Source organism: Mycetomoellerius zeteki, unplaced genomic scaffold (assembly GCF_001594055.1).
Source record: "Mycetomoellerius zeteki isolate Tzet28-1 unplaced genomic scaffold, Tzet1.0 scaffold210, whole genome shotgun sequence".
Taxonomy (NCBI): Eukaryota; Metazoa; Arthropoda; class Insecta; order Hymenoptera; family Formicidae; genus Mycetomoellerius; species Mycetomoellerius zeteki.
Window position 1 is genome coordinate 301,790 of NW_017257066.1, and position 24,081 is coordinate 325,870.

General features: G+C 31.7%; 5 protein-coding genes across 7 annotated transcripts; 4 read left to right on the forward strand and 1 right to left on the reverse strand.

Moving 5' to 3' along the window:
* The first annotated feature begins 2,009 nt into the window (after window positions 1-2,009).
* On the forward strand, window positions 2,010-7,258 carry LOC108722547 (uncharacterized). Its single transcript, XM_018447714.1, has 10 exons — window positions 2,010-2,064; window positions 2,282-2,748; window positions 3,744-3,808; window positions 4,128-4,356; window positions 4,463-4,588; window positions 4,871-5,161; window positions 5,310-5,435; window positions 5,590-6,037; window positions 6,450-7,209; window positions 7,244-7,258. Exons 2-10 carry the CDS (start codon window positions 2,490-2,492, stop codon window positions 7,256-7,258), a joined length of 2,319 nt encoding a protein of 772 aa, XP_018303216.1. The 5' UTR covers window positions 2,010-2,064; window positions 2,282-2,489.
* On the forward strand, window positions 7,182-10,312 carry LOC108722553 (uncharacterized). Of its 2 annotated transcripts, none has more exons than XM_018447721.1 (6): window positions 7,182-8,270; window positions 8,497-9,080; window positions 9,189-9,382; window positions 9,500-9,626; window positions 9,724-9,866; window positions 10,081-10,312. In XM_018447721.1, the coding sequence occupies exons 1-6, from the start codon at window positions 7,276-7,278 to the stop codon at window positions 10,300-10,302; spliced, it is 2,265 nt and encodes a 754-aa protein (XP_018303223.1). In that variant the 5' UTR covers window positions 7,182-7,275; the 3' UTR covers window positions 10,303-10,312. The 2 variants fall into 2 exon arrangements, with proteins under 2 accessions (XP_018303223.1, XP_018303224.1); XM_018447722.1 differs by having other exon boundaries at window positions 8,497-8,721; window positions 9,208-9,382.
* A 1,658-nt stretch (window positions 10,313-11,970) lies between these two features.
* On the forward strand, window positions 11,971-13,346 carry Tfb4 (transcription factor B4). Its single transcript, XM_018447725.1, has 6 exons — window positions 11,971-11,987; window positions 12,084-12,580; window positions 12,670-12,792; window positions 12,872-13,007; window positions 13,133-13,169; window positions 13,262-13,346. The coding sequence occupies exons 1-6, from the start codon at window positions 11,978-11,980 to the stop codon at window positions 13,335-13,337; spliced, it is 879 nt and encodes a 292-aa protein (XP_018303227.1). The 5' UTR covers window positions 11,971-11,977; the 3' UTR covers window positions 13,338-13,346.
* Window positions 13,347-13,425: 79 nt separating this feature from the next.
* On the reverse strand, window positions 13,426-14,956 carry LOC108722550 (anaphase-promoting complex subunit CDC26). The gene is made up of 2 exons (XM_018447718.1): window positions 14,878-14,956; window positions 13,426-13,862 (listed from the first exon to the last, which is right to left on the reverse strand). Exon 2 carries the CDS (start codon window positions 13,856-13,858, stop codon window positions 13,637-13,639), a length of 222 nt encoding a protein of 73 aa, XP_018303220.1. The 5' UTR covers window positions 13,859-13,862; window positions 14,878-14,956; the 3' UTR covers window positions 13,426-13,636.
* On the forward strand, window positions 14,675-17,880 carry Ing3 (inhibitor of growth family, member 3). Of its 2 annotated transcripts, none has more exons than XM_018447716.1 (6): window positions 14,675-14,896; window positions 15,759-15,830; window positions 15,934-16,293; window positions 16,514-16,937; window positions 17,288-17,486; window positions 17,549-17,880. In XM_018447716.1, exons 1-6 carry the CDS (start codon window positions 14,869-14,871, stop codon window positions 17,663-17,665), a joined length of 1,200 nt encoding a protein of 399 aa, XP_018303218.1. In that variant the 5' UTR covers window positions 14,675-14,868; the 3' UTR covers window positions 17,666-17,880. The 2 variants fall into 2 exon arrangements, with proteins under 2 accessions (XP_018303218.1, XP_018303219.1); XM_018447717.1 differs by lacking the exon at window positions 14,675-14,896 and adding an exon at window positions 15,092-15,151.
* Window positions 17,881-24,081: the final 6,201 nt, after the last annotated feature.

The window sequence follows — 24,081 nt, forward strand, 5'->3', positions numbered from 1 at the left end:
AAATAACTAATTAAATTTATTAATCTTGAGTTAATTTATCACAGAATTAATATCAACACATTTAATGCAAAAAAAAACTATGCAGAAAACACCTTAAATTATTAGTATTTTAATATAAATACAAAATTATATAAACTATTGCAATCATTTTACAAATGTAAATAATATTAATAAATACTTTAAATAATAATTTATCGATCATATTACATAAAAATTAATATTCTTATTATTATATATATTATAATAATAATATATATAATAATACTTATAATTTAGTTGTATAATATATAAATACATACCTATATGTAATATATATTTAATATATTTAATATACAGGGTGTTTCCAAATTAAATGGCAAAACTTCGGGAGCGTGTAGAGGAGTAAAAAACTAAGAAAAAAAGTCCTATAGACATATGCTCGTTTTTGCTTTGTTTCGCAGGAAATCACGAAAAAAGAAAAAAATATATTTAATTTATTATTTTAATTATTTTATTTATAAACTTTTTAATGAAGATTTTGTTCGAAATGTGCACCTCTTGCAGCAATACAAGCATTGCATCTGTCAAACACGGCTCTTGTAGCAGCCAGGCACTGTTCTTGCGATATTCTGTTCGCTGCAGCTACGATACGATTTCTCAAATGTTGCTCAAATGTTCCCTGCCTGCAAATCTCTTCGTAACGCTGCTTGAAATCGGTTGTTTTCTTGTCGAATTGAAAATGATCCAGTCTCTCGCAATCTATTAAATGTCAACATAAACACTCTTCGGTTTGGCACTCTTCTGTTTGGAAATCGTCGTGCATATTCTCGCACCGCCTTTAAAGCATTACCGTTGCAGAAACCGTATACAAAAACCATATCAGCATATTCACTATTAGAATACGTACGCGGCATATTGCAAAAGACAAAATTCATCTACTGTTAAAGGCTTTCAAAGAGCGACTGACAAATTCATAACAGAAAGTGGAAAATGTAATCAAATATGTCGGTGCTAGATATGGCAAGAAATGTTAACATTTTTTTTCGATTTCTCTGAAACGGAGCAAAAACGAGCATATGTCTATAGGACTTTTTTTCTTAGTTTTTTACTCCTCTACACGCTCCCGAAGTTTTGCGATTTAATTTGGAAACACCCTGTACACTCGTCAAAACAAAATTATCGTATAGATAAAGGACTATGCCCAGTTTTATAGGAGAATTTGGGCCCCAGATGAACAACTTTGAGACATGCCTAAAATTTTAAGGTATCAAAAGAGAATAAAAAATTCCATAAGTCTAACTTTATAGGAGAGGTTTCCTAAGTGAATAATTAAAATTATTAGGGCAGTATTTATGAATTTTCATTTAAAATTGTCACAAGCACAATTTCTATTGTATAATCATTAGCTAAATATAATTTTAAGATCATAATTAGGGCGATCACAAATATAAAATACTGTGCAGAAGTTAACAAGACATTCTATTAATATAAAAAAAATAATGACAGTTCCAGTAGCACTTTTCATAATTAAGTTATTCTTATAAAAATAAAAAAAAATCTCCGCATCACATTTTTATACTAAAAACTCAAAACTGAAATATAGTGTTAATTTCGTAGATCTAGCTCGACACTTCCCCTCTAAAGTACACAAGAAAAAAAAATATTTATACTTTTGGATATAATTATAGTAATTAAAAAATAAAATATATAATAATACAAAATAAAATAATTAATAGAAACAATTAATAAGGTCGTTTATTATATCTTTACAAAATTATAAATAAATTTCGATCCTAAAATTTGATACAAATTATAAATCGTCTAAAATAGGCTATAGTTTTATAAACAAAATAAAGTAGAAATTTTACTCTGAATTTACATAAAACTTCATTCATTCGAACATAACCTATTATATTTTAACCACGTTTCCTATAACCATTTATAAATTAACAAGTATTAATTTCAAAATTTAACTTAATCCCGAAATATAGTTTATTAATGAAGATCAATTCAGTTCTTTATTTCAAAAATGTCTAAAATTTCTTTAAAGACTTCCAGCACGAGACTTTCGCTCCAACGTTTAAAGTAAACAACCAATGCCGTTAAAATTAAAACATTGAATTATTATGTAGAAATTGTTAATTATATAAAGTCATATTAATAAAATATTTTATATATACAATTTTAATTTTATTCTTTTTTTCTTTTAATTGTGGAAGATATTTTCTTTCCTTTAATTAATTTTATAATTTATGTTAATTCTGTTAACACCAATCAGATTATCTTCATATCTTATCTACAGTTTGCCGACATCAAAAAGGAAAAGTAATTATTTATTAGACACTGTTTTCCGAGAGAAATGGCCAAAGAAGAATTCAAAGCTGAAGCCGTTCAGATTTTGTTGTTCTTTGGATCGTTTCGATCCTCTTTCGCGATACGATCAACGAAAACCGCCCTACAAATCTTCACTAACGGCAATAACTTCTGTGCATGAGTGTCCAGTGGCTAAAATGCAAATGAAATTTTCCATGTCCCGACTTTCTCGGGAGAAAAAGAGACCAGTCAAAACAAGAACGTCAGATGCAGGAGAACAGCAACGATCATTAAAGAATGATGGATTAAATCATTTCCAGATCAGCAGAAATAATCGCTTTATAAGGCAGTATCTAGAAGATGAAATTGCATTGGCAAAGGATATCTTCTGGGCAGAAAAGAAAAGAATTTATAAGGAGGCAAGCAACAAGGCGATAAAAATAGCAAAGAAGAAAAGTAAGCCTCTTCTAACAGTAAGAATACAAGATCGGATTAAAAGCAAATTCGGTTGAACGCATTAATGAGCACTGGTGCATATTAAAGCCCTTGTACACTGATTAATCTGAATGTAAAAGTGAAATACAAATATTTCGAATTATAAAGTACATATTTTACTTAATGACACAATAAAATGTATAGTCTTCACGGTTTAACTTTACGGTTTAAGTAATTTTTATATTTATATTAAACACACACACACACACACACACACACACACACACACACACACTTTTACGTCAATTTTTACAACGGCTTTAATATGCATTAGTGTATATACTCGGTGCATTTGATCGTTATTAAACTAAATTAAAAAATGTTTTAAGACTTATAATGTAGCGTTATAACAAGATCAATATTTAACAAAAATAATATAAATGAAATATGATTATTTTATTTTATTTTATTTCGTATAAATACTTATATTGTTTTAATATTGGACGGAATAATATATCGCGAAATTGTTCTTATAAGGCTGTTCGGGTATTGATAACAGCAAAATGCAATCAGGATATAGCGTCTCATCATGTGTCATCAAATAATTGCTATGTCTACAATAAAAAATTTCAGCTGTTTTAAATCTTTTAAATTAATTGTTTATATCTAATATATCGACAACACAAAAAATATTTATACGCATAACTTTGTTCCTGTTACTCTTAAATTCTATTATGCGACAATTTGCATATGCATAAAAAAAGTTTATACGCAAATTGCATGTCTTCATTCAACCACACATAATACGTGATAAAATGATAAATGTAGTGGAAGAATAATGCAAAAGAAGAAATTGAGTATAAAAAATAGTGCCTATTTAAGAATGAAAGGGAATTAAGAGAAAAAAGGGTTTAATTTAGAAAAATTATAATGTAAATATTATATTAACGTTAAATTTGTAATTGTGTGTTTTAAATTTATATATTAATAATATTGTTTACTTCTTCTATATATAGGTGAGAAATACTTGTTAAAACTGACGAAATATCCACGATGGTACCAAGATTTTTCCTCGGATCAAGTATGAACGTAAAAATGAGTGATCTCATATAAATTTTGTTTCGATAAATAAAGTTCAATATTAAAATGCGATAAAATTGTTTTCTGTAAAAATGCTATTTAATAAAATGCACATCGGGTATTTTTAAAATTTATCAATTTTGAAATATATTACTTTTATATTTAGATTAAAATAGTGTACAACAGCTTCAATGTGCACTGAGTGCGCACTAGTTCTGCCAATGAAAAGCGCTATTAATATCATATTTAAGAGATTTTTCTAAAATAAAATTGTAATTCTCTTTATGTACTATGAAATTAAGTTATATAAAAATTCATAGATGAAGTATTTAATGAAACTGGAAAACGTAATGCTCACCGATTACGAAGAGACAAGGACAAATGGCACACAAACGACATTAATAGCTATTGGTGTCATTTCAACGTTGTTTAAATTAAAGCCGAGTACTATAAAAGAATTACATAAATCGTGCAAATTGAATAGCGTCAATCTTCTACGAGAAATTTACAGAATCTTAACGGGAAATGATTTCTGTGAAGAAGGATATAGTATATTTCACATTTTATTTTTATTTAAAACTTAAATTAAAGAATTATAATAACGTAACTCTTAATAGAATTCTTTATAATAATTATAGAATTATTTAATTTCCAGAGAAAGTTTACGATTGCAATGAGAGAATAATATTGTCGGCAATTGCATTTTTAACACTGCCAGAAACGGTGAAGGAATTACATAAGAGATTGCCAGCAGTGACTATGCCAAAATTACCACCGAAACGTAATTTTATATTTCAAAATATTATTAAAAAGTTTAATCAACTATAATTGAATATTCAAATTATTAGATACGTATTATAATTACGTGGGTAAGATTCAAATCAAACCGGGGCTTTTATTCTCTATAAACATAAGAATAAAAAAGTCCCGGTTTGACTTGAACCACCCACGTACTACAATTATCAATATTATTACATCAATGAATAATTATCTTATAATTATTTATTGTTAAACTAATTAAATATTAAATATTATTCTCTCACAACTATAATACATATTTTAGCAAAACTAATAACATGTCTAGTAAGACGAAAAGATATCTGTCCTTATAAGGAAGAATTGTTTAAACGTCCCGATTGGGCTGGTTATCGAAATGCTTTGCAGAAGTGGCGAAAACATTGTAAATTAATTGCAATTCCGAAAGTAATCTTGCCATTGAATAAATATGGCCAGTTTTTCATTGATGACAGATCAGATGTTAAAAAGCAGAGAAAAGATACTTCCACTGAACATCTCAAAGAAATCGATACAAAGGAATTACAAAAAATTTCCTCAACGTATGATCGTCAGAAAGGTAAAAATGGATCACCCTATATATATATATGTGTGTGTGTGTGTGTGTGTGTGTGTGTGTGTGTGTGTGTGTGTGTGTGTGTGTGTGTGTGTGTGTGTATGTGTGTGTATAGATGTAATGAGTATTGATAAACTTTTCAAAAATACAGATTCCTCGAGAGAAAGAACTTTGGAATCGGCAAGTTTCAATATTCTTCAACCGGCAGACGACAATAAAAAATCTAGTTTCAGGATTCTTAGCAAAAAGCCAGAAACCGTTGAATATCAAATTTATGGTATAAAATATAGTGCTATATTATTGATTTTTCTTAATGAAAAATAGGAAATTCGTATTTTAAAAGATATAATAATTTGAAGTTATAAATAATATTAGAAAATTGTACTATCAGAAAACTTTATAATTTTCTTCAAATATTTGAAAAATTTTAGGTCCGCCAAAACCACCAGGAGCAGGTAAAAAATCTTGGCTGAGAAAGAAGGACGCTCATTATATGATAGCTGGAGTATCCACCGAAAATTCACATGATTATCCTGTAACTTACGAGATCGCAGGCGTGGCTAATGTGACACCCAGCAACAGCGACGAAAAATTCTTCACGATGCTGAAACTCGGCGACCAAATCAAAAAGATTTTCCCCAGTGGCAGAGAAAATCTGTCAATAAATTGGCAAGAGTGGTTGCAAAATGCCGATGAAAGCTATAAACAATTGGAGGAAGAAACTGATGAGTTAATCAAGAGTGTGCAGGCAACTATAAAATTGGCATTTCCTGGACCTTTTTGCGATAGTTGCTGTTCCTGCCGACAGACTAGAAAATTTGAAGAACAATTGCAACAAAGCAAGATTAGCAAGGCGTTAATTGATGGAGAGAAAAATATGTGAGAAATTGTTACAAAGGCTAGATTTAGACAAAATTAGATAATTTAAATGGTTATTTAAATTGTCTAATCTATAATGCTTATTATATAATTTGTCTTTTACGATCAGTTTAATTAAATAGATTACAACAGTTAGCAATTTTAATATTAATTTCGAAATTCTCAAAAATGTGGATGTTTACATCTTTTGACATCCTCTGATTCCAATTATAGAATTTTGGAGATTCTAGAATTTTTAAAACCCGCGGTTTCTAAATTCTTTTTTTTTTTTTAAGATTTATATGTTTTTTAATCTTATAATCCTTTTAAAACTCCTCTTCAAAACTTAAAAAGTTACAGAATTTTGGAAATTAATGTTTTAAAAACTCAATGATGTAATGATCATAAAGTACAAAAATGTTATTTTTGACAGACATATCGCAGATTCGATGGCAATACAATCTTCAGGACAGAATCCAACAGAATTACCGATTGATCAGGTTGCTGAAGATGAGATTAGAATGAACATAATTCACCCTATTAAAAATGTTCCACCTTGTTCATGTCCTATTCAGCAAATGGCTCATAAGGATATTAGTTTATCTATAAGCAAGGAAAACATTCCTTGCACGAAAGAAGGATTGTGCCCCGGAAAGAAGTATAGACCAAAAGAACCAGGTGCATATTTTTGCAAAATGTATCCTGGAGATAAATTCTGCAAGTATTATCCTTTCATGAAAGAAATAATGAAGATGGAAAGAAAAAAAATAGAAAAACAAAAAGAAAAAGAAGTAAAAGAAAAGACAAATTTCATTGAAGCGGTTAAGAGAGAGATTCAAGTTCCAGAAAAAGACATTATAGAGGAAATGAGAGATAAATTTATTCCTGATCCTGATTATCCTGCTTATGACGATCCTTGGAATATATCACGAACTGCGCCCCCGGTAAAAATAATTAAAACAGATTGTGAAGCAACTTTGAAGTTGACATCTCCAGAATGGCCTATAACTTCTTTACCATTAAAAATGCAAGAGAGGCAAAATGACATCTTCTCGAAGAAATTGAAGAAAAATGATATTTTAGCCAAGAAAATTAATACAAAAATCTCCTTAAAATCATCAAAAAATTTTCAAAAAGGAATGAGCAAAGGAAAAAAGGAAATAAAAAATATAAAATACCAAAAAATAGAACCGGTACCTTTAAAGAGAATTATATTTAATAAAAAAGGTACAAAACTGTTGAATACAAGTTCCAGATCGATGACAATATCCAAAACGGAAAAGAAGCAACAAACGAGATCATCATTGCATAACAATCCAACTAAGCAATCTAACAAAATTAATAAGCTAACTAAACATAGTTTCGTGAAGAAAAATAGAAAGAAAAATATGGTAGATGAAACTGAGAAGATTGAAAATCGCAAGCGAGAAATGGAGCGGTTAAAGAATATGTTCAAATCTTTCGCGGGGATTTTAGGAGACATTCAGCCGGCGGTTCTCCCAGAAGAATTATTAGCAATTAGTCAACGTACTCCAGAAAAGAAAACTGAAAAGATAGATTTTTCAGCTACTGATGACGAAGAAGAGATACGTAGAATCAAAAAGGAACCTTGCGGTTGGAAAACGAAATCGGAGCAGGAACTACCAGCGAAAAAGACTCTTACCTATCTCTGCGAGCCAGATTATCCTTTAGAGACAATAGCAGTACGTCCCGGAGGACGACCGTGCCAATGTAGAGAAAATAGAAACAAGAAAAAGATTCTTACGTATAATGTAAGTGGTTTGGTTGAGAAGAAAAGAGATGAAAGAAGAGCTGACAGAAGGAAATTAAAGGAAGAAAATAGAATAATTGACGGTGTCCTTTACGTCACGCCACCCGTTAGTCCCCGAAGAAGTGATGAATACGTTCCAGAATACGATCTTCTCGACTCGCCATACGACATGTGTGTTAGCGAAGCTACGGATGAAAGGTTGAAGCTAATAGAAAAGTATTCCGGCCCCAAAAGTTTGATAGAGAAAATACGAAAAAAACCAAAATCATGCAATTGTTGTAATAATGTAGTCATCAAAGAAGATCACTTCATCGATCAGAAGAGAGATCTTGAAGAGACTAGAAAGAAATTTATGGAATCCAAATCATCGAAAGAAAGATGGCAGACAGCTTTGAAGGATGCAGCACTGATAGATTATTTTACGCAACGCGACAATAACGTACCTTGCTGGACAACCTGCAAGAAAATTGCTCGAAGTTACAGGTTAATAAAAAAACATTAGCTTAACAAAATCATAATTATTAAAGTTATTAAATATTTCATTATATTAATCGTACTAATACTTTCAATTTGCAACATTAAATTCAGTAATTAGTAATTTTGACTTGTTTTAATAAACAAGTAATTTAATATTTAATTTTCAATATATCATTTAAACATGATCAATATCAGTAATTTCGTATATTATAAAATATATAAATTATTGTAGACCTCACAAATTGAAGGTAGTAAAGCCAGTGTGTGAATGTAAATATGAAAGAAAAATTGTGGAGCGAAATGAAGAAAGAATGAAATGGAAGATACGTCAACGAAGATTGAAGGATTTGAAGAAGCAATCTTTCATGCATGTTGTCGATATCTCAAGACCAATGATAGAGGATAAAAAGTTTATTATATCTGATGTGAAGAGGATCCCGCGGGAAGACGAGGAAGATGACATTGAGTATTGTATATCAGGTGTGACAGAAGATATTTCTATGTCGCCACCTCAGAAAATAATTGACGGTCTGAAAATGTCTACGCCTTTCCAAACACCCTCATCCAGTGAGGAAGATATTTTACGAACTGCTGTTTTGCATCGACATTGGTCGCCCATGAATATTCCACCAGGTCCGTTGCCGAGGAAGGACGCCTTAAAAGAAGAAATGGAGCGTAAAAAGAAAGTTAAAGATGAAGCATTAAAGTTGATTTATGGGGACAAGAATGAGCAAAATACATCATATTTAACGACTCATAATGACCAAGAAGAATTGATTAAAAAAGTTGATAAGAGAAAAGATGATATGAAGGAAAGTCATATAAGTATAAAGAAGGAAACGTCTAAAGTAATAATGGGATTACAATCATTGAATAAGAAGACTCGCAGCAAAATAGGACGAAGAGGCGTACCACATAAAGAAACTACTGGCAAAATAATTCGTGAAAATAAATATTCTAAGAAAATTATTGACGAGGTCGACTATCAGCAAAATGTATCACACAAACAAATCGAAAAGACCAAAGAAAAAATTGACGATAAGAGTCATCGGATAAACGGTGGTGGCGATAAGAAATATGTAAACAAGTTTGATCAATCGCTTACAGCAATAATGAAGGTATTTTCGTGAATCTTTTTAATTTTTGATAATTTAACTCGCAGTATATTAATACCAATTATGTTATTTATGAATAAATATAATATCAATATTGAATATAGATATGTAAAATATTAGGTTGAATTAAAGAAAATGGCTGCAGAAGGTTATACATTTGCCAAGTTACCGAAATGTTATCTAATGCCGCAGCTCCAGGATTGGGTCATGTACAGGCAGGGTGTTGTTTTCTCGGAAACGGACAAAAGTATAACTTTGATGACAGAATTAATCGTTTTTTTATTTTTAATCAGCTTTTTAACTTTCAATTTACTTTTTATTTACTTAATTTTTTCCCTTGTTAGAAAATTTGATGCAAGAGACCCGTACCATTTGGGACATAACAAGTAGAAAAATGCCTATGCAAATTGAGAAACCGTCACTGCACATGACGAAACATCAGTTGAAGAGATTAACCTTTGATCAAGCCGAGAAAATCAAGAAAAAGGTTGACTATCAAATTGTCATTATTTGAGAATTTAAATACAAAAGTCACATATACATATACATTAAATCCGTAATGTCCCTTGATTTTTAAATTTTCTTTCTTTTATATCTTTAATAGGTAATATTAATTTCTTAAATATTTAAGTTCTAAAATTCTGTGTGTATATTTTATTTAAAAATAATTAATTATTATAATCTGTATTTCTCTCAAATAGATTGAAAAGATCAAAGAGGTATTTCACAGTGAAGTACGTAAGACACGTGTTTCTTATGCTCGTATGATGTGGAGTACCATGGAACATGGGAAATTCCCTTCCGCGTCGTTCAAGAGAACTTTTTTCACGTATATGGCTAGCAAAGAAGCCAATGGACATGTTTATAAACCGTGGTTACCTTCTGAAATACGCGGACAAGATCTCAATTTCTGTTGTCAATAATTGTTGATTAATTTACTGCATATCAGTTGTTTACTTGATTTTAGCATATTTTTCATCAATAAAATTAATTGATACACAAACATTTTATTAAATTTTATTTATACTAATTAAAAATTGCAGACTTTCCTCTTTTCAGCGCAATTTTTGTTTTTTCAATAACTGAATACTTTCGAAAATGACAGTTGATTAGTTTCAACACATTCCCGTGGGACACCCTGTATCAGTTTTTTATCGATTTTATATTTTAAATAATTTTCTGAAATCTATTTTATATTTTTTATTTTAAATAAATTGTATCTTATCGATCCATCACATGTGCAGCACATGCTAAATAAATTCTGTAGTGCAAAGTCGAATGATTTCACATTTAAAATACGTTGTGCGGTTAAAGGATGCAGAAATTACCATCATAAGACAAAAAATGAATCGGATTGAAAGGAATCGGAAAATTTTTCGGATTGAAAAGCATACTTAAAAGCATACGTTCGAATTTCGCGCTTAATTATGACGTATATGCTTGCTACATATTTGATTGGCCAGTGGGCGTGGCCATGCGCAAGAGCATACCTTTGTTTTATATCATGACCTCACCTAAAGGTATCTTTACATGGCAGCGTCAAGCGTCGAGCTTCAGAGCATACGCAGTGATATGGAATAATAATGGAATCTTGTAGTTTACACTATATAATGTAAATAAATATAAATTTTCAGCATTATATGTTAGGATAGTAATGTATATCAGAACATAACCTCTCATAATTTACCATTTTGCGTCAAGAAGCTGTGCAGAAGATTATTACGCAGGAGTCTGGAGATTCAAACTTCTGAGGGTCGATTGTTATATATATGTCGATTGTTATGTAAATATAGGTCGATTGTTATGTAAATATCTCGAAATGAGGTGAAAATTACAAAAATGAGCAAATTTACTAGAATATTCATAATTTAATTGGTCAATAACTAGTAAATTTGCTCACTTTTGTAATTCTCACCTCATTTCAAGATACACAATCAACTCCCTGTTCAGATGCTCGACGCTCGACGCTTGCATGTAATGGCACCTTAAGGTTTGTTCGCGTCATATGCTCCAACATGGTCCAATATGCTCCTACTATAACTCTTACTCACTCCAACGCGCTTGATAGAGTGGTTGCGTTCAGCAGAACGTTTGTTTTGCAACTGTTGGAAGTTTCCTTCGCGCTAATTGGATCATACTTTTAGATCTAGAAGAATGGTCCTATCTCAGCAGACAATCATAAAACGGTTGTAAAACTGTTGAGTCTGCTGAACGCAGCCAGTGAGTAGGAGCTATGGTAGGAGCATGTTGGAGCATATTGGATCTTGCGACGCGAACAAACCTCTAGTATCCTTCCACCATGCTCTTTGTTGGATTCACACTGCATCCGATTTTCGTCGTATGACGAAAATCGGATGCAGTGAAAATCCAGCAATAGTTTTATATCATGAGCTCACTGAGCGCTCAGTGAGCGGTAATAGTACTAAATGCACCCAGTTACGTACGAGTTTAATATTTGTTTATCATCAACTTCTAATTGTTTCCACATAATTTGAAAAAACAACAAAAAGTTTACAAAAATATATTATAATTAAAAAATAAAGAAATTTCTAATTTAAAGAAAGAAAATTATTTAAAAAAAGAGAGAATTTCAACAAAATGTCGACTGGTATATTAATGTTTTTATATGCAATATTATTTTGCAGAATTAAATTGTAATTTATTTATCCGATCTTTGTTTATTCATTTACTTATAAATCTTCAGAAATAGAAACGAGTATGTTGGTGATCGTTCTGGACGTCAATCCGATGCATCGTATAGTGAAGCAAGAAATCAAGATACTGTCACAGTGTTTAGACTCTACAATTGTTTTTGCCAATGCTCACCTTATGCAATCGTCTAATAATGAACTGGCAATAATGTCATGTCATAGCCATGGTGCTAGCTTCCTTTATCCTTATGAAAATGCAATAGAAATAAGACAGATAGATGGGCAGTACGAAAAGTTTACCATGGTAGAGCGCACGGTACGTCAGCAATTGCAGCAGGTCATTAATGAGATCTCCATGGGTGTTCCATTGAATACGGAGAGTCTCATCTCTGGTGCACTCAGTATGGCGTTGTGCTATATTGCTCGGTTGGAGCGAGAAAAAGTTGCTGGCCAGAAGTTGCATCCTAGGATATTGGTGATTACTGCCAGCAATGACTCGGCCACGCAGTACATGAATTACATGAACATATTCTTCACTGCACAGAGAATGGTTTTGTCTCTCTTTATTGGATTTTTATATTATTACAATAACCGAATTGATAACTCGTAACACAAAGACATCCGCCTGACTACTTTCAGAATGTCATTTTGGATGTGTGCAGCTTGGATCAAGAGCTGACACTCTTACAACAGGGCTGCGATATTACTGGTGGTAATTACCTGAAGGTGCCACAGCTTGCTGGATTGCTGCAGTATTTATTGGTGAATTGTGCATGCTTAATTTTATTAACACAAATACAATTATTATATATACGATTCATTTCTTTTTTTTATAATTTAGTGGGTTTTCCTGCCAGATCCCAGTGTTAGGTCAAAATTGGTTCTTCCTCCACCAGTAAAGGTGGATTATAGGGCAGCGTGTTTTTGCCATCAGGAACTTATTGATATTGGATACGTTTGTTCCATATGTTTATCAAGTAAGTATTAAGTTATATATCAATAACGTAAGAATATTTTAATTAATGTGAAACAATGTAAAAAACAACATAATATTAAACATTGTTAAATTTATTTATATTAAAAAGATATTATTGTTTTTTAGTCTTCTGTAAGTTCAGTCCAATATGCACTACTTGCCAGTAAGTTTCTTTAGCTGATATTTTTTAATTATCTCGTATATTAAAATATATCATAAATGATAATTGTGAATTTATTGTGAATTTTTTTTAAGCACGGTATTCAAGATGCCAGGACCTATGCCAATAAAGATGAAGAAGAAAAAGAAAAATGTAGACGTCGTCCATTAATTGTATATTTCACACATAGCAATTACATTTTGTAAATAAAACTAACGTCATCTTATAAAAACTGCTCTTAGGATTATGATTTTCTTTAATCATAATCGGTGTGATTAATTGCACAGAATTGAACAAATTCATTAAAAAAAAATTATATCTGTTTTAATAGATAATTTTCGAACATGTTAATATAAACCGTATCTGTGTATAAATATATCCAACTGTTTAAATCAAAATTATGTTGGAATGCATAATTTGACTGTTGCTTGTTCGTGCTGTGATTCGTATCCAGACTATTGAATCAGCTGCTATGTTGTGGCTCGATTGTGCACGGATGGATGTTGCGGCACGTAACCAATGCGTTCCTGAATCTCGCTCTGAGGAATCTTGCCTCCCCACGAGGGTGGATTCATGGACGAAGATGCTTTTCTTTCGGGATCCTTCTTAGACTCGTGTGCTTTCCTTATTTCCTCGTACACCTGCAGATCGTCCAAACGCATTTCTATCCGAGTTGGACTTCGTCGTATCATCTCACTGAAAAAAAATAGTATTACATTTTTTTATATATAATGCGAATGTTATCAGAATTTAATCGAAAATAATGATTCGTAAATATATATGCGACTTCTGAAACGCGCTGTATATTCTCCGAGAAAAGAATGAGTAAAATACAAATGTGCATATCGAAAAGAATAAGAATAATTGCATAGGATAAAAAAAGAAGAAAATCTTGTTTTTTAGCTTTCTTTTCCGGTATACATATAAACCTAATGTATGCTTTCTATTTTTTATTCTTTTACTTCTTTTTCTCTTTTTGAGACTATTATATAGACAGTCGTGCATTTTTGACTCTTTCAAAGTTTATCAAATTTTATTTCGGGCAATAGAAAATCAAGAAACATAATAAGAGGTAAAAAGGCAAGAGATGCCTAAAAACTTAAAAAGTGGTAAAAAAAAAACAAAGAAACAAGAAGCATCGTAAATTAAACTTTAGGCCTTTGAATTTTGCTGAAATTGCAAGCGCTCCAAATTAAACGCACATTCCAGCGATTTCCCGCAATCGACTAAATTTTATCAAAAATGAGCAAAGGAGTGATAATATCCCCTTTGATCCGGGCACCAGACTTCTTCGATACGTCCCTGGTATCCCTCGCGTATATGGTGAGGTACACCGGGTATATGACAATTCACCCAAATAATCCCAAACCGAGGCTGCCTCGTACGAGTCTCGTCGCCTGGCAAAGCCCTGTAAAACCCGTTGTGTCGGCGATCGCACTCCCTTAAAAATCCCGTCCGAACGTTTCAGACCAAAAGTCGAGTCTGAAATCGCGCTAAGACCATAAGACTTGAAAGCTGAAAGCGCCCTGAAAATACGAGCAAATACGAATGCGAATTGCGGAGGGGCTGGACACGCGCGGGCACGCTTTCGGTCGGGCAGCCCGTTTTCCTGCAAACTCCCGCGGAATTTTGCGGCTACCCGGCGACGTGCGGCGGCTACTAGTCAAGTATATCAATCGCAGGCAACCGACGGCGCGGGAAGATGCTTTACCTCGAAGATTACGTCGAAAGTGCGTAGGAGAAATGGCACGGCTCGCTCGTAGAATCCTAACCTCTTCGCATGGCGCGCGGCTAACCTAAAACCTAAAATCACCTAAGAATCTCGCGGGCCGATTTGTTCCACGACAAATGCAGCCATTTTTGTTTATGTTCCGCGGATCACGATCCGCACCTCCTTTTGCACGTCGATCGCGACCTGATCCTGATCGCTGTAAAATGCTACGGGAAAGGCGCGTTCGCTTGACAATGCGACCTTGCGTCGAAAGGTTAGGCGCGATGTTTCGTCGATACGCTTGTTGCTATTGCCAAGATAAAGAAGAAAATAATAAATTATTATTAAGTAATAAATTATTATTTAAATCCACGATCCGTTTGTTGATCCATTAAATTTCATTGTCCAGAATTAAAAATTCATTAAAAATCTTTCCTCTGAAACACAATTCCTATGTACATAGTCACAATTTTTTTGTTAGTACAATATGAGGATAAATAGTAATAGAATATTGCCTAAAAATACTAATTTTACTGAACTTGCTATTACTGTAGACAAATGAAGTAAATAAAATAGTTTAATGTAAGATCATGTAGCAATCAAAGGACTCGTTACTTACATTATATTGAGTACTTTTTATGACAAGTCGACATAAATGTCATTCTCTTGTTGTTATTCAAGGAATGTAAAGAAAGAAAAAACATTTGTGTCAACTTGTGACATTAAATAAAAGGACATCTATTAACTATAGAGATTATTAGGAATAAAGTATAAGTAAATTTGCATGAATAACTAGTTCAGGAGTAATTACTTTGTATAAAATACTTTGTATAAAATTCTCTCTGATTATCTTTTTGCTAATGTCTGTTTTATGGTTTCAGTGATCGAGCATCTTCCACAAGAGCTACGAGACCGATTTACAGAGATGAGAGAGATGGATTTAGGTGTACAAAGTATGTATTATTTGATGTAACAGAGATAAAAATATAATGATAAAATTGAATAACAGTGATAAAAAAAACTCTAAAATATAAAACTAACGTCATCTACCTTCAGATTCCATGGATAGCCTTGAGAAAAAAGTGAAGACATTTTTTTCCAATGCTAAGAAGATGAAACCTAGTGAAAAGGAAGCAGAGTACGAAGCTATTAGAAAAGAGTATTATAAGACTTTGGAAGATGCCGATGAGAAGGTGCACCTAGCCAATCAGATGTACGACTTGGTAGACAGGTACCTGAGAAGGCTCGATCAGGAGCTACACAAGTTCAAGATGGAACTTGAGGCAGACAATAAGGGTATCACCGAAATCTTGGAAAAAAGATCCCTAGAGTTGGACCAGCCACCCACGAATAGCAGCCAAAAAGAAAATCGTTACAGCTTTACTCCGAGCAGAACGCGAGATAATCATAGCCATTGTAAGTAGCATCTCTACGTAATAATGCAATTTCATGTTTAATTCTGATGGCTTTCAACTTAAAAACGAAAAACGCGTTGTTACGTTAAACTCAAAAAATATTAACATACTAGGATAATCTATAAAAGTCACTAATTATTAATTATAAACTTGTAAATGGAATGAACTTGTAATACATAACAATCTTTAGAAATAATCTCCTAATTTTACACAAATTTTAGCTCGATCGGAGAAGCGACGGGATTCCAATGCATCTTCTACGTCGGTCGAAAAGAGGCTGGCGATTGAGAAGCTGCCAGCAACGACTAGTTTACCGGAGTCACGGCCGGCATCAGCGAATTCCGCGCCTATTATCGCAACGAATAGTGTCACGCCGGCGCCAGCAGCGATTGCTAATTCCGTAGGATCAGTATGTTATAATCTCGGCCATATCGGTGCCGGTGGTAATGCTATTGCGGCAGCCGCGTCACAGGCGATCGCGGCCACGCAATCAATGCAGCAGGGTAGACGCTCGGCTAGTTTAAAGGCAAGCTATGAGGCCATTAATACCGGTGGCGTACATGCTGCGGAATTCAGCAGGGAACTGGCTGGCGCAGCGCAAACCGCCATCGCCGCTATCCAGGAGACTACAAAGAAGCATAAAAAGTATGTAGAATGTGTATAATGAAGAAACAAACAGTAATTAAATTTACTCAAAATAATTAAATTGCCCCTTATTTATAAATTCTCTTTAAGTTTTAATAGTTTGGATTAAGAGATTAGTCTTTGTTATATTAGGAATATTTTTGAGCAAATAAGAATGTGTGAAAGATATGAATGAATGAGTTAAGGAGAACTGTAAATCAAGTCCCCTTCTTGGCTTGTAAATATGCTGAAGCGAATAAATATTCTATTCTATTCCTATTAGAGATACTTTACAATCTTGCATTTAATTTAATGGAAAAATTTCTTGTATCGTAATTATTTAAATAACACATTGTTATTACGAATTCTAGGAAAGTGACAGCTACCGTGCCGAGTTCGAGCGTGATCGCAGCTACAGTGCAACAGCCCGTGTCACCACCAGTGGTTACCACAACCACGCAAGTAGTGGATCCGGACAATCCAGATTGGACATACGATCCAAATGAACCGCGCTATTGCATATGCAATCAAGTTTCGTATGGCGATATGGTTGCTTGTGACAATTCAGACGTAAGACCTGTCGACATGCTCAAAGTATATAAACGAATAGATTTATAATGATTGCTTTTTAGTGCCCCTTTGAATGGTTCCATTATCCATGCGTGGGGATCACTGCACCACCCAAGGGGAAATGGTACTGCCCTCAATGTACATCCTCGATGAAAAGACGTGGCGGACGAAAAAACTGATTAGGTGAGAAAAAGAAGAAGCTAAGGAACTGTGTTGACCACATTAAGAAAGCATCGCTGCTACTACCTCTTAGATACTGTCCGTCAAGTACCAACTTAGTTAGGAAGCTGTTTTTAGCTCTGATTTTGTATAACTTTTTTAATGTGCTGTTTCGAGTCCGCGTCATCATCTTGATCTTCGGTCTTCTCTTTTCGTAATTGACCGAGCATAAAAACGACAATGTTATTCCATCAAAATCTCAAACATCTAATGAATATATCGAATTGAAAGCTTTTGTAAACATCTCAATGTGTTTCGCATACTGCCGTTACCTCTGAGCAATAAAGAAAAGAGGACAAGGTGAATACAAGGTTAATTCGGAAAATATGATAATCGTTATAATATATTCTTCGATGAGTTTTAAATTGACTGCTTCTCCTCAAAAATTTAGAGTTAGGTATTGGCTCTTTAATGAAGAATTTATTGACAAATTAAGCTGTAAATAAGTAAAGAAACTCCATTTTTTAAAAAGTAATTTTAGATGAGTCTTTAGTTTAATATAAATTTAATTTTACGTAAAAGTTAAACCTTCAGTATTTAATATTAAAAATGATGAGTTTACTTTCTTGATGAAGGAAAACTGAATGAATAAACTTTGAATTCGTTTGAGAATAGCAACTGTTTGGAAGCCACTTTATAAACGAATTACTAATTTCGAAAGGAGAATTGTAGCGAATTGATGTGTAAATAAAATATCTATACTGTGAATATTGCCAAAATGAATGTTTCTTTTCACATAATTGACCATTCTTTTTGTATCCACTAGCATTCGAATTTATTTCAACTTTCCCTCTTGCTACAAAATCACAAGGTGCAGTTTATAATATATGTTTCGAATTTTATTTCATGCATAAAAATGCTAATTTAAGATTTACATTTACGATTGTTTATGAATTTTTCGGAAAATTCCTCCTCGGAAAGCTTTATAGTTACGCATTAATTATATTAATTTTGAAGACTATTCTAATAATCTTCTTATATATACACAACAATTCTTTCTTAAAATATTTAACAAGCAGAAGATAAACCATAACAAAATGAACATAATTATGGAAATAATAACAGATATTTCCATAACATTTCTTATTTTTAATTCCATTTCATTATATATCGCAGACGACTTTGCACTATTAATAGATACTACATGACATGATATATTATTCTTATATCGACAACCGAGAATATATTGGCGAAAGATAGGATTTATCCACGACGATTTTTCACAATCGACTTGATTGTGAAAAATCTTTGTGGATAAATCCTATCTTTCGCCAATATATTCTCGGAATTAATGAATACCTTGCCAAGGCTTCGTGACATTTTGAAATGATTGGCTGATATTTATATAATCAGTTCTTATATTTAAGATCACTTAAATATAGTTTTAAGATGTTATAAATCAATCACAGAGCCATAATAGCATTTTAAGACATTACTTAAGATGATCTTTTTAAAATAAGAATCAATTATGAATATCGGTTTTTGTGTATCCATCTATACGTTTATATTTTTATTTCTCGTTCGAGAAATCGAATTGCAAAATACAAATTCTCGCACGCGCAAATTGCTGTTTCAAACTCTATCTAAGCTTCCACTTGATGCTCGCTGCGCTCTTGGAATCATATCATCCTTATTGTTTATCAAATGTTAAACAAGAAGAAATAATATTCGTGAGCGTTATGAGCGCCGAGTGGAATGCATTTAAATAAATCCTGAGAATAAACCGAGAGAATAAACCGAGAGTTGTTTAAAAGCAGAATTGTAATGAATTAATTGATATATAAATAAAGTGAACCATATAATAGAGATGGATGTCGATCTAAACATTTTGTGTCGATCAGTCGCCATTTATCAGTCTACAATTCGATTTATCTTGTCTTTAATATATCTTAATCTCTCTTTTTCCATTGTAAAATCATTGGATGCAATTTAATGTACATTCAATAGTTCTTAGCGAAGATTTACTTACAACTGCTTGAAAATCGTTCCTAATATTCGTTATTTATGTCATCCTTGAAGACGGGTCTGGATAGTTTCAAACCAGAGAAAAAATATTGGAACCACATAAAGGTGTTGCACATCAACAAGAATATTATTATAAATAACAAAATGTACATTGTACACATTTTGCATTCCATTTCGCTGTGCGTTTGTCGCTTCAAGTTACCGAAAAGCTCAGAGTAAACCACCGTAAACACAGTACACACCGTACGCGCGATTTATTATCGTGGTCTCGGCAACTCGATTGTACGAATTGTACGAATTTCGAAGGATCCCGAATTTTACGCGTATTTTCCCATGTCAATACTTTCTCGAGATTGACGAACGATAAGAGCTGCTCGACGTTCGAAGTGATTTATATCCGTTTCTATTCGCATGTTTATATTTACATTTCAATCGTTCTCAGCTAGAACATGAGATTTAAATTCTTGTATGTACGTGTAGAAAGTGACATGGCTGTTTCAAACAACTTTATCTGAGTGAATTCTAGAAGTATCGATTTTTGAAAAAAGATCTGATTGTTGTTAACAAATATAATGAACAGCACACAAAGATAAATGCTAGATAAAATTAATCGCATTTTTTTGCAGCCGCTCTTTTTGTGTTTTCAAACGCATTCCGAATCTATTTCATCTTTAATTTTTTTTCATCTCATTACGAAATTATTGGATACGGTCAATGAACGCTCATTTCATGCACGAAGATATGAATTTAAAATTAACTTACCGATCGCTTGAAAATTTTTCGAACTTTTTCGAATATTTCCATCATCTCTTTTGAATATGAATTGAGGTATAAGTTTAAACGTATAGTCACTTAAACCAATTAGTAAAGGATACCTTTGCTCTGTCAAATCCGTACCAAAACCATTAATGCGTTAAAAGATTGAGTACGAACAAGAAAATAATAACGATATCTAAAGACTCTGTTTCGTCATTTTCATCCATTTTGTTATCAGTTGCTTGATTATTGCTTTAAATTATGAAATAATTTGATCAACAAAAGTATTACTTATAGATATTATATATTAACGAACGTTTGAAACTTCGTTTTATTCATTAATTAAAATCGTAAGTCAAGATTTACTTACAATTAAAATTTTCCAATTTCCTTCTCCGAATATTACCAGATATCTCTTAGAAAAGGATTCTTATAGTATGAATTGCTATTTTTAAAAATTAAAAGAGTAGTCAAACAAAGCACAAGTACGACAACGCATACAAATAGTAGAAAGATAAAGAAAATCTGAGAGTCCATTTCATAATCAGTCAGTATTTATTGTCTCAGTTATCGAGAAACTTAAATTAATGCCATAAGCACCATTAATAGTAGTTACGCGCAATGCGATTTATTATTGCGATTAGCAATTTTTTGAGAATCTTGGAGATATGTTTCGTATATTTGTCAATACTTCTCCAAATAATTTATTGTTTCACCGATAAGAACTTCGCAATGAATGATCGTGTATCTGCTTCTGCGTTAGTATTTATATTTTTATTACACTCAGGACACATATTTCTCTCTCTTTCTCTCTCTCTCTTTCTTTCAAACATGAAATTGATGAATAAAAACGATGTAGTTAGAATTTTTTAATAATTTCTAAAAAATTTCGAAATTTTATAACTAAAATTACAATAGTTTGATAATGGAAGTCGATCTAAATAAATTAATAAATATAGTAAACTGTGCCGAGATAAATGCTTGTTGTCGACTATTCAATTGTACGAAGAATCTTAGAAAATGGGCATAATCCTTTGTCAATGTTTTCCAGAAAAGTTTTGCAAATAAAATTTCCAATAAAAATTTTGGAACGTATGTGATTTTTTGCATTTCTATTTATGTTATCTTTGAATACTAATGTAAAATTCTGATTACAATTATTTTTCGAAACCATTTCAAAATCTGAAAGAATACCTGTTGATTTCGTAGTAATTTACGTATAATATCATCACTATTAAAGATATTATGATATATACGTTTCAGAGAGAGAGAGAAAAAGGATAATATTTTTTTCATATTTTGTATCTAATTATCTTTCACAGTTATATTATTATCAAAACGGTAATTTGATTCACTATGTTAACGATATATTGCACAATACGCGGGATTTACTCGTATATCGAAATCTATACAATTCGATCGTGTAAACTTCAAAAAATTCTAGGAGATAGTAGGATTAGTCTATTTTTCACAGTAGTGTGTAAGTATGTGTGTTTTCCAAAAATTAATTATTTCGATGATAAAACTTTTGCTTTGTTTCGCAAAGGTCGTGTTTTTTAATTTATATTTACGTATACATTTGCGTTTAAGACGTTGGACGCGATATTTGAATATTAATGCATTATAATAATGTGTCTCCAAAGCTAATCTTATATTTTAACAAATTCTGAAAATAATTTTGGCTACAAAATCAGCGAATAAGTATTTAAACAAAACATGCAGACGGACGGATTTTGTCTATGAATGAACGATTAGAATTTTTTCTGATTAATTGATCCCAATTTTTGTATATTTGAATGCAATTAGAATTTATTTCATCTCTAATCTATTCTAATTTCTATACATTCGTTATGTTATTGAATATTTTTTTTTACATAGAAATACTGCTATAAGATTCACTTACCTGATGCTGTTTAAAAATCTTCCAATCCTATTCGATTATTTTCAATTAAATTAGTAATACAGATTGTAACGTAATTTACAACGTACCACGCGGAAAGCCAACAAATCCAAGCCAATAATAATGTAAAGAACTCATACACAATGACTTTTATTAAAATTTCGTATTCAACTGCCATGTTCAATGTTTCAAGAAAATTATAGACAGTCTCTATTACCGATAACAGTTTGATGACGCACGTTTCACGCGAGTACTTATGTCTGCTGCAAGCGATTTTTGCAGAGTTTATAACATAACTACAAAATATTATATTTATTGAAAGAAACATTGAAACTATCACTATTTTAAAATTATTTATTTAATAAATTATTAATTTCTTAAATTAATATTTTAATTTATTATGATAATTATAAAAATATTTTAGAATATTTACAAATACAAGATATAAATTGTTAAAAAGTTAAAAATCAGCTTATTCAAGTTTTCGATTCGAATGAAATAAAATACTTTAAACTGATTCCAAAAGTACCATCCCAAACAATTATAAAACGCTAAGACAAACGTAACAAAGAAATCACAAAACAACTGAAATGTAGATTTTAAGCGGACATTAAGAACTGTGCAAACAAAGTCATCTCTACGTGTCGGCCAATAACCATAGGGTTGCGTTCAGTATCATCATCCGGATGTATCCAGATGTTGTTTTATCCTTGTTTAACATTTAGTGAACAACAAGGATAAAACGACATCTGGATACCCGAACGACAATTCTAAACGCGGCTGTGCTGGCTAGCGAAATCACGTGTACGTGACAGCGACCATCAAAGTGTTAATAATATTTGTATACTTTATTAGTTTATTATCTACTGTTCGATTGAGTGAATCACAGAGAATTTTGAAAGACAAACAGAACCTGTCTTAGTTCTCAAATATTGACGAGCATCTTGCTAACGAAATCTTTTCTGATATATAGAAGGATTTGTATTTATTTCTTTATGTTTATTTTAGATTTCTAATAAATACAATTTTGAAAGCGGAATTACGACGAATTGATATATATATATAAAGCAAACTATGTTGAAATATATACTATACATAGTGCTGCAAAAATTAATAATGTTCATTCTGATAATTACTTTTATTTCAATAAATCGATCGCCAATTCCCAGATTCCTTACAGAAATTAAATACTAGAAAATAATGATTAATTACTTATGTTGAATATATAAAAGCACTGTGTCCAATGCTTTTAATAATCGAAATAAGTAATTTTCGATATTAAATTGAATAATATTAAATTGGATTTCTGTAAGGGACATCCATAAATACAACTTGAATTGATCTCTCTTATGATTTATTAGAAAAATAATGTACGCTTCCATTCTCGTTTCGTATGTGTGTGTACATGTGAAATTAGCAATTTTAAAATTCACTTATACTGAGAAAAAATGCTGTTGATTCAATTAAAGTCTATATTATGGGCTGTCACTAGCATAAGTGATTAATTTATGTATATTTTTATTGACATAAAGACATAAATTATTATTTCAATAATCAAGACCTTTATGTCAATAAAAATATATATGAATTAATTACTTATGTTAGTGACTGCCTGTAATATACATTTTAATTGAATCAACAGCATTTTTTTCTCAGTGTACCAATCAGTTAAAATTCTCTGAATCTTCTTCAGAACTTTCAATATAATCTGTCGCATTTGGGTAAATTTCGTATTTGAAAGACTAATTTTTATTA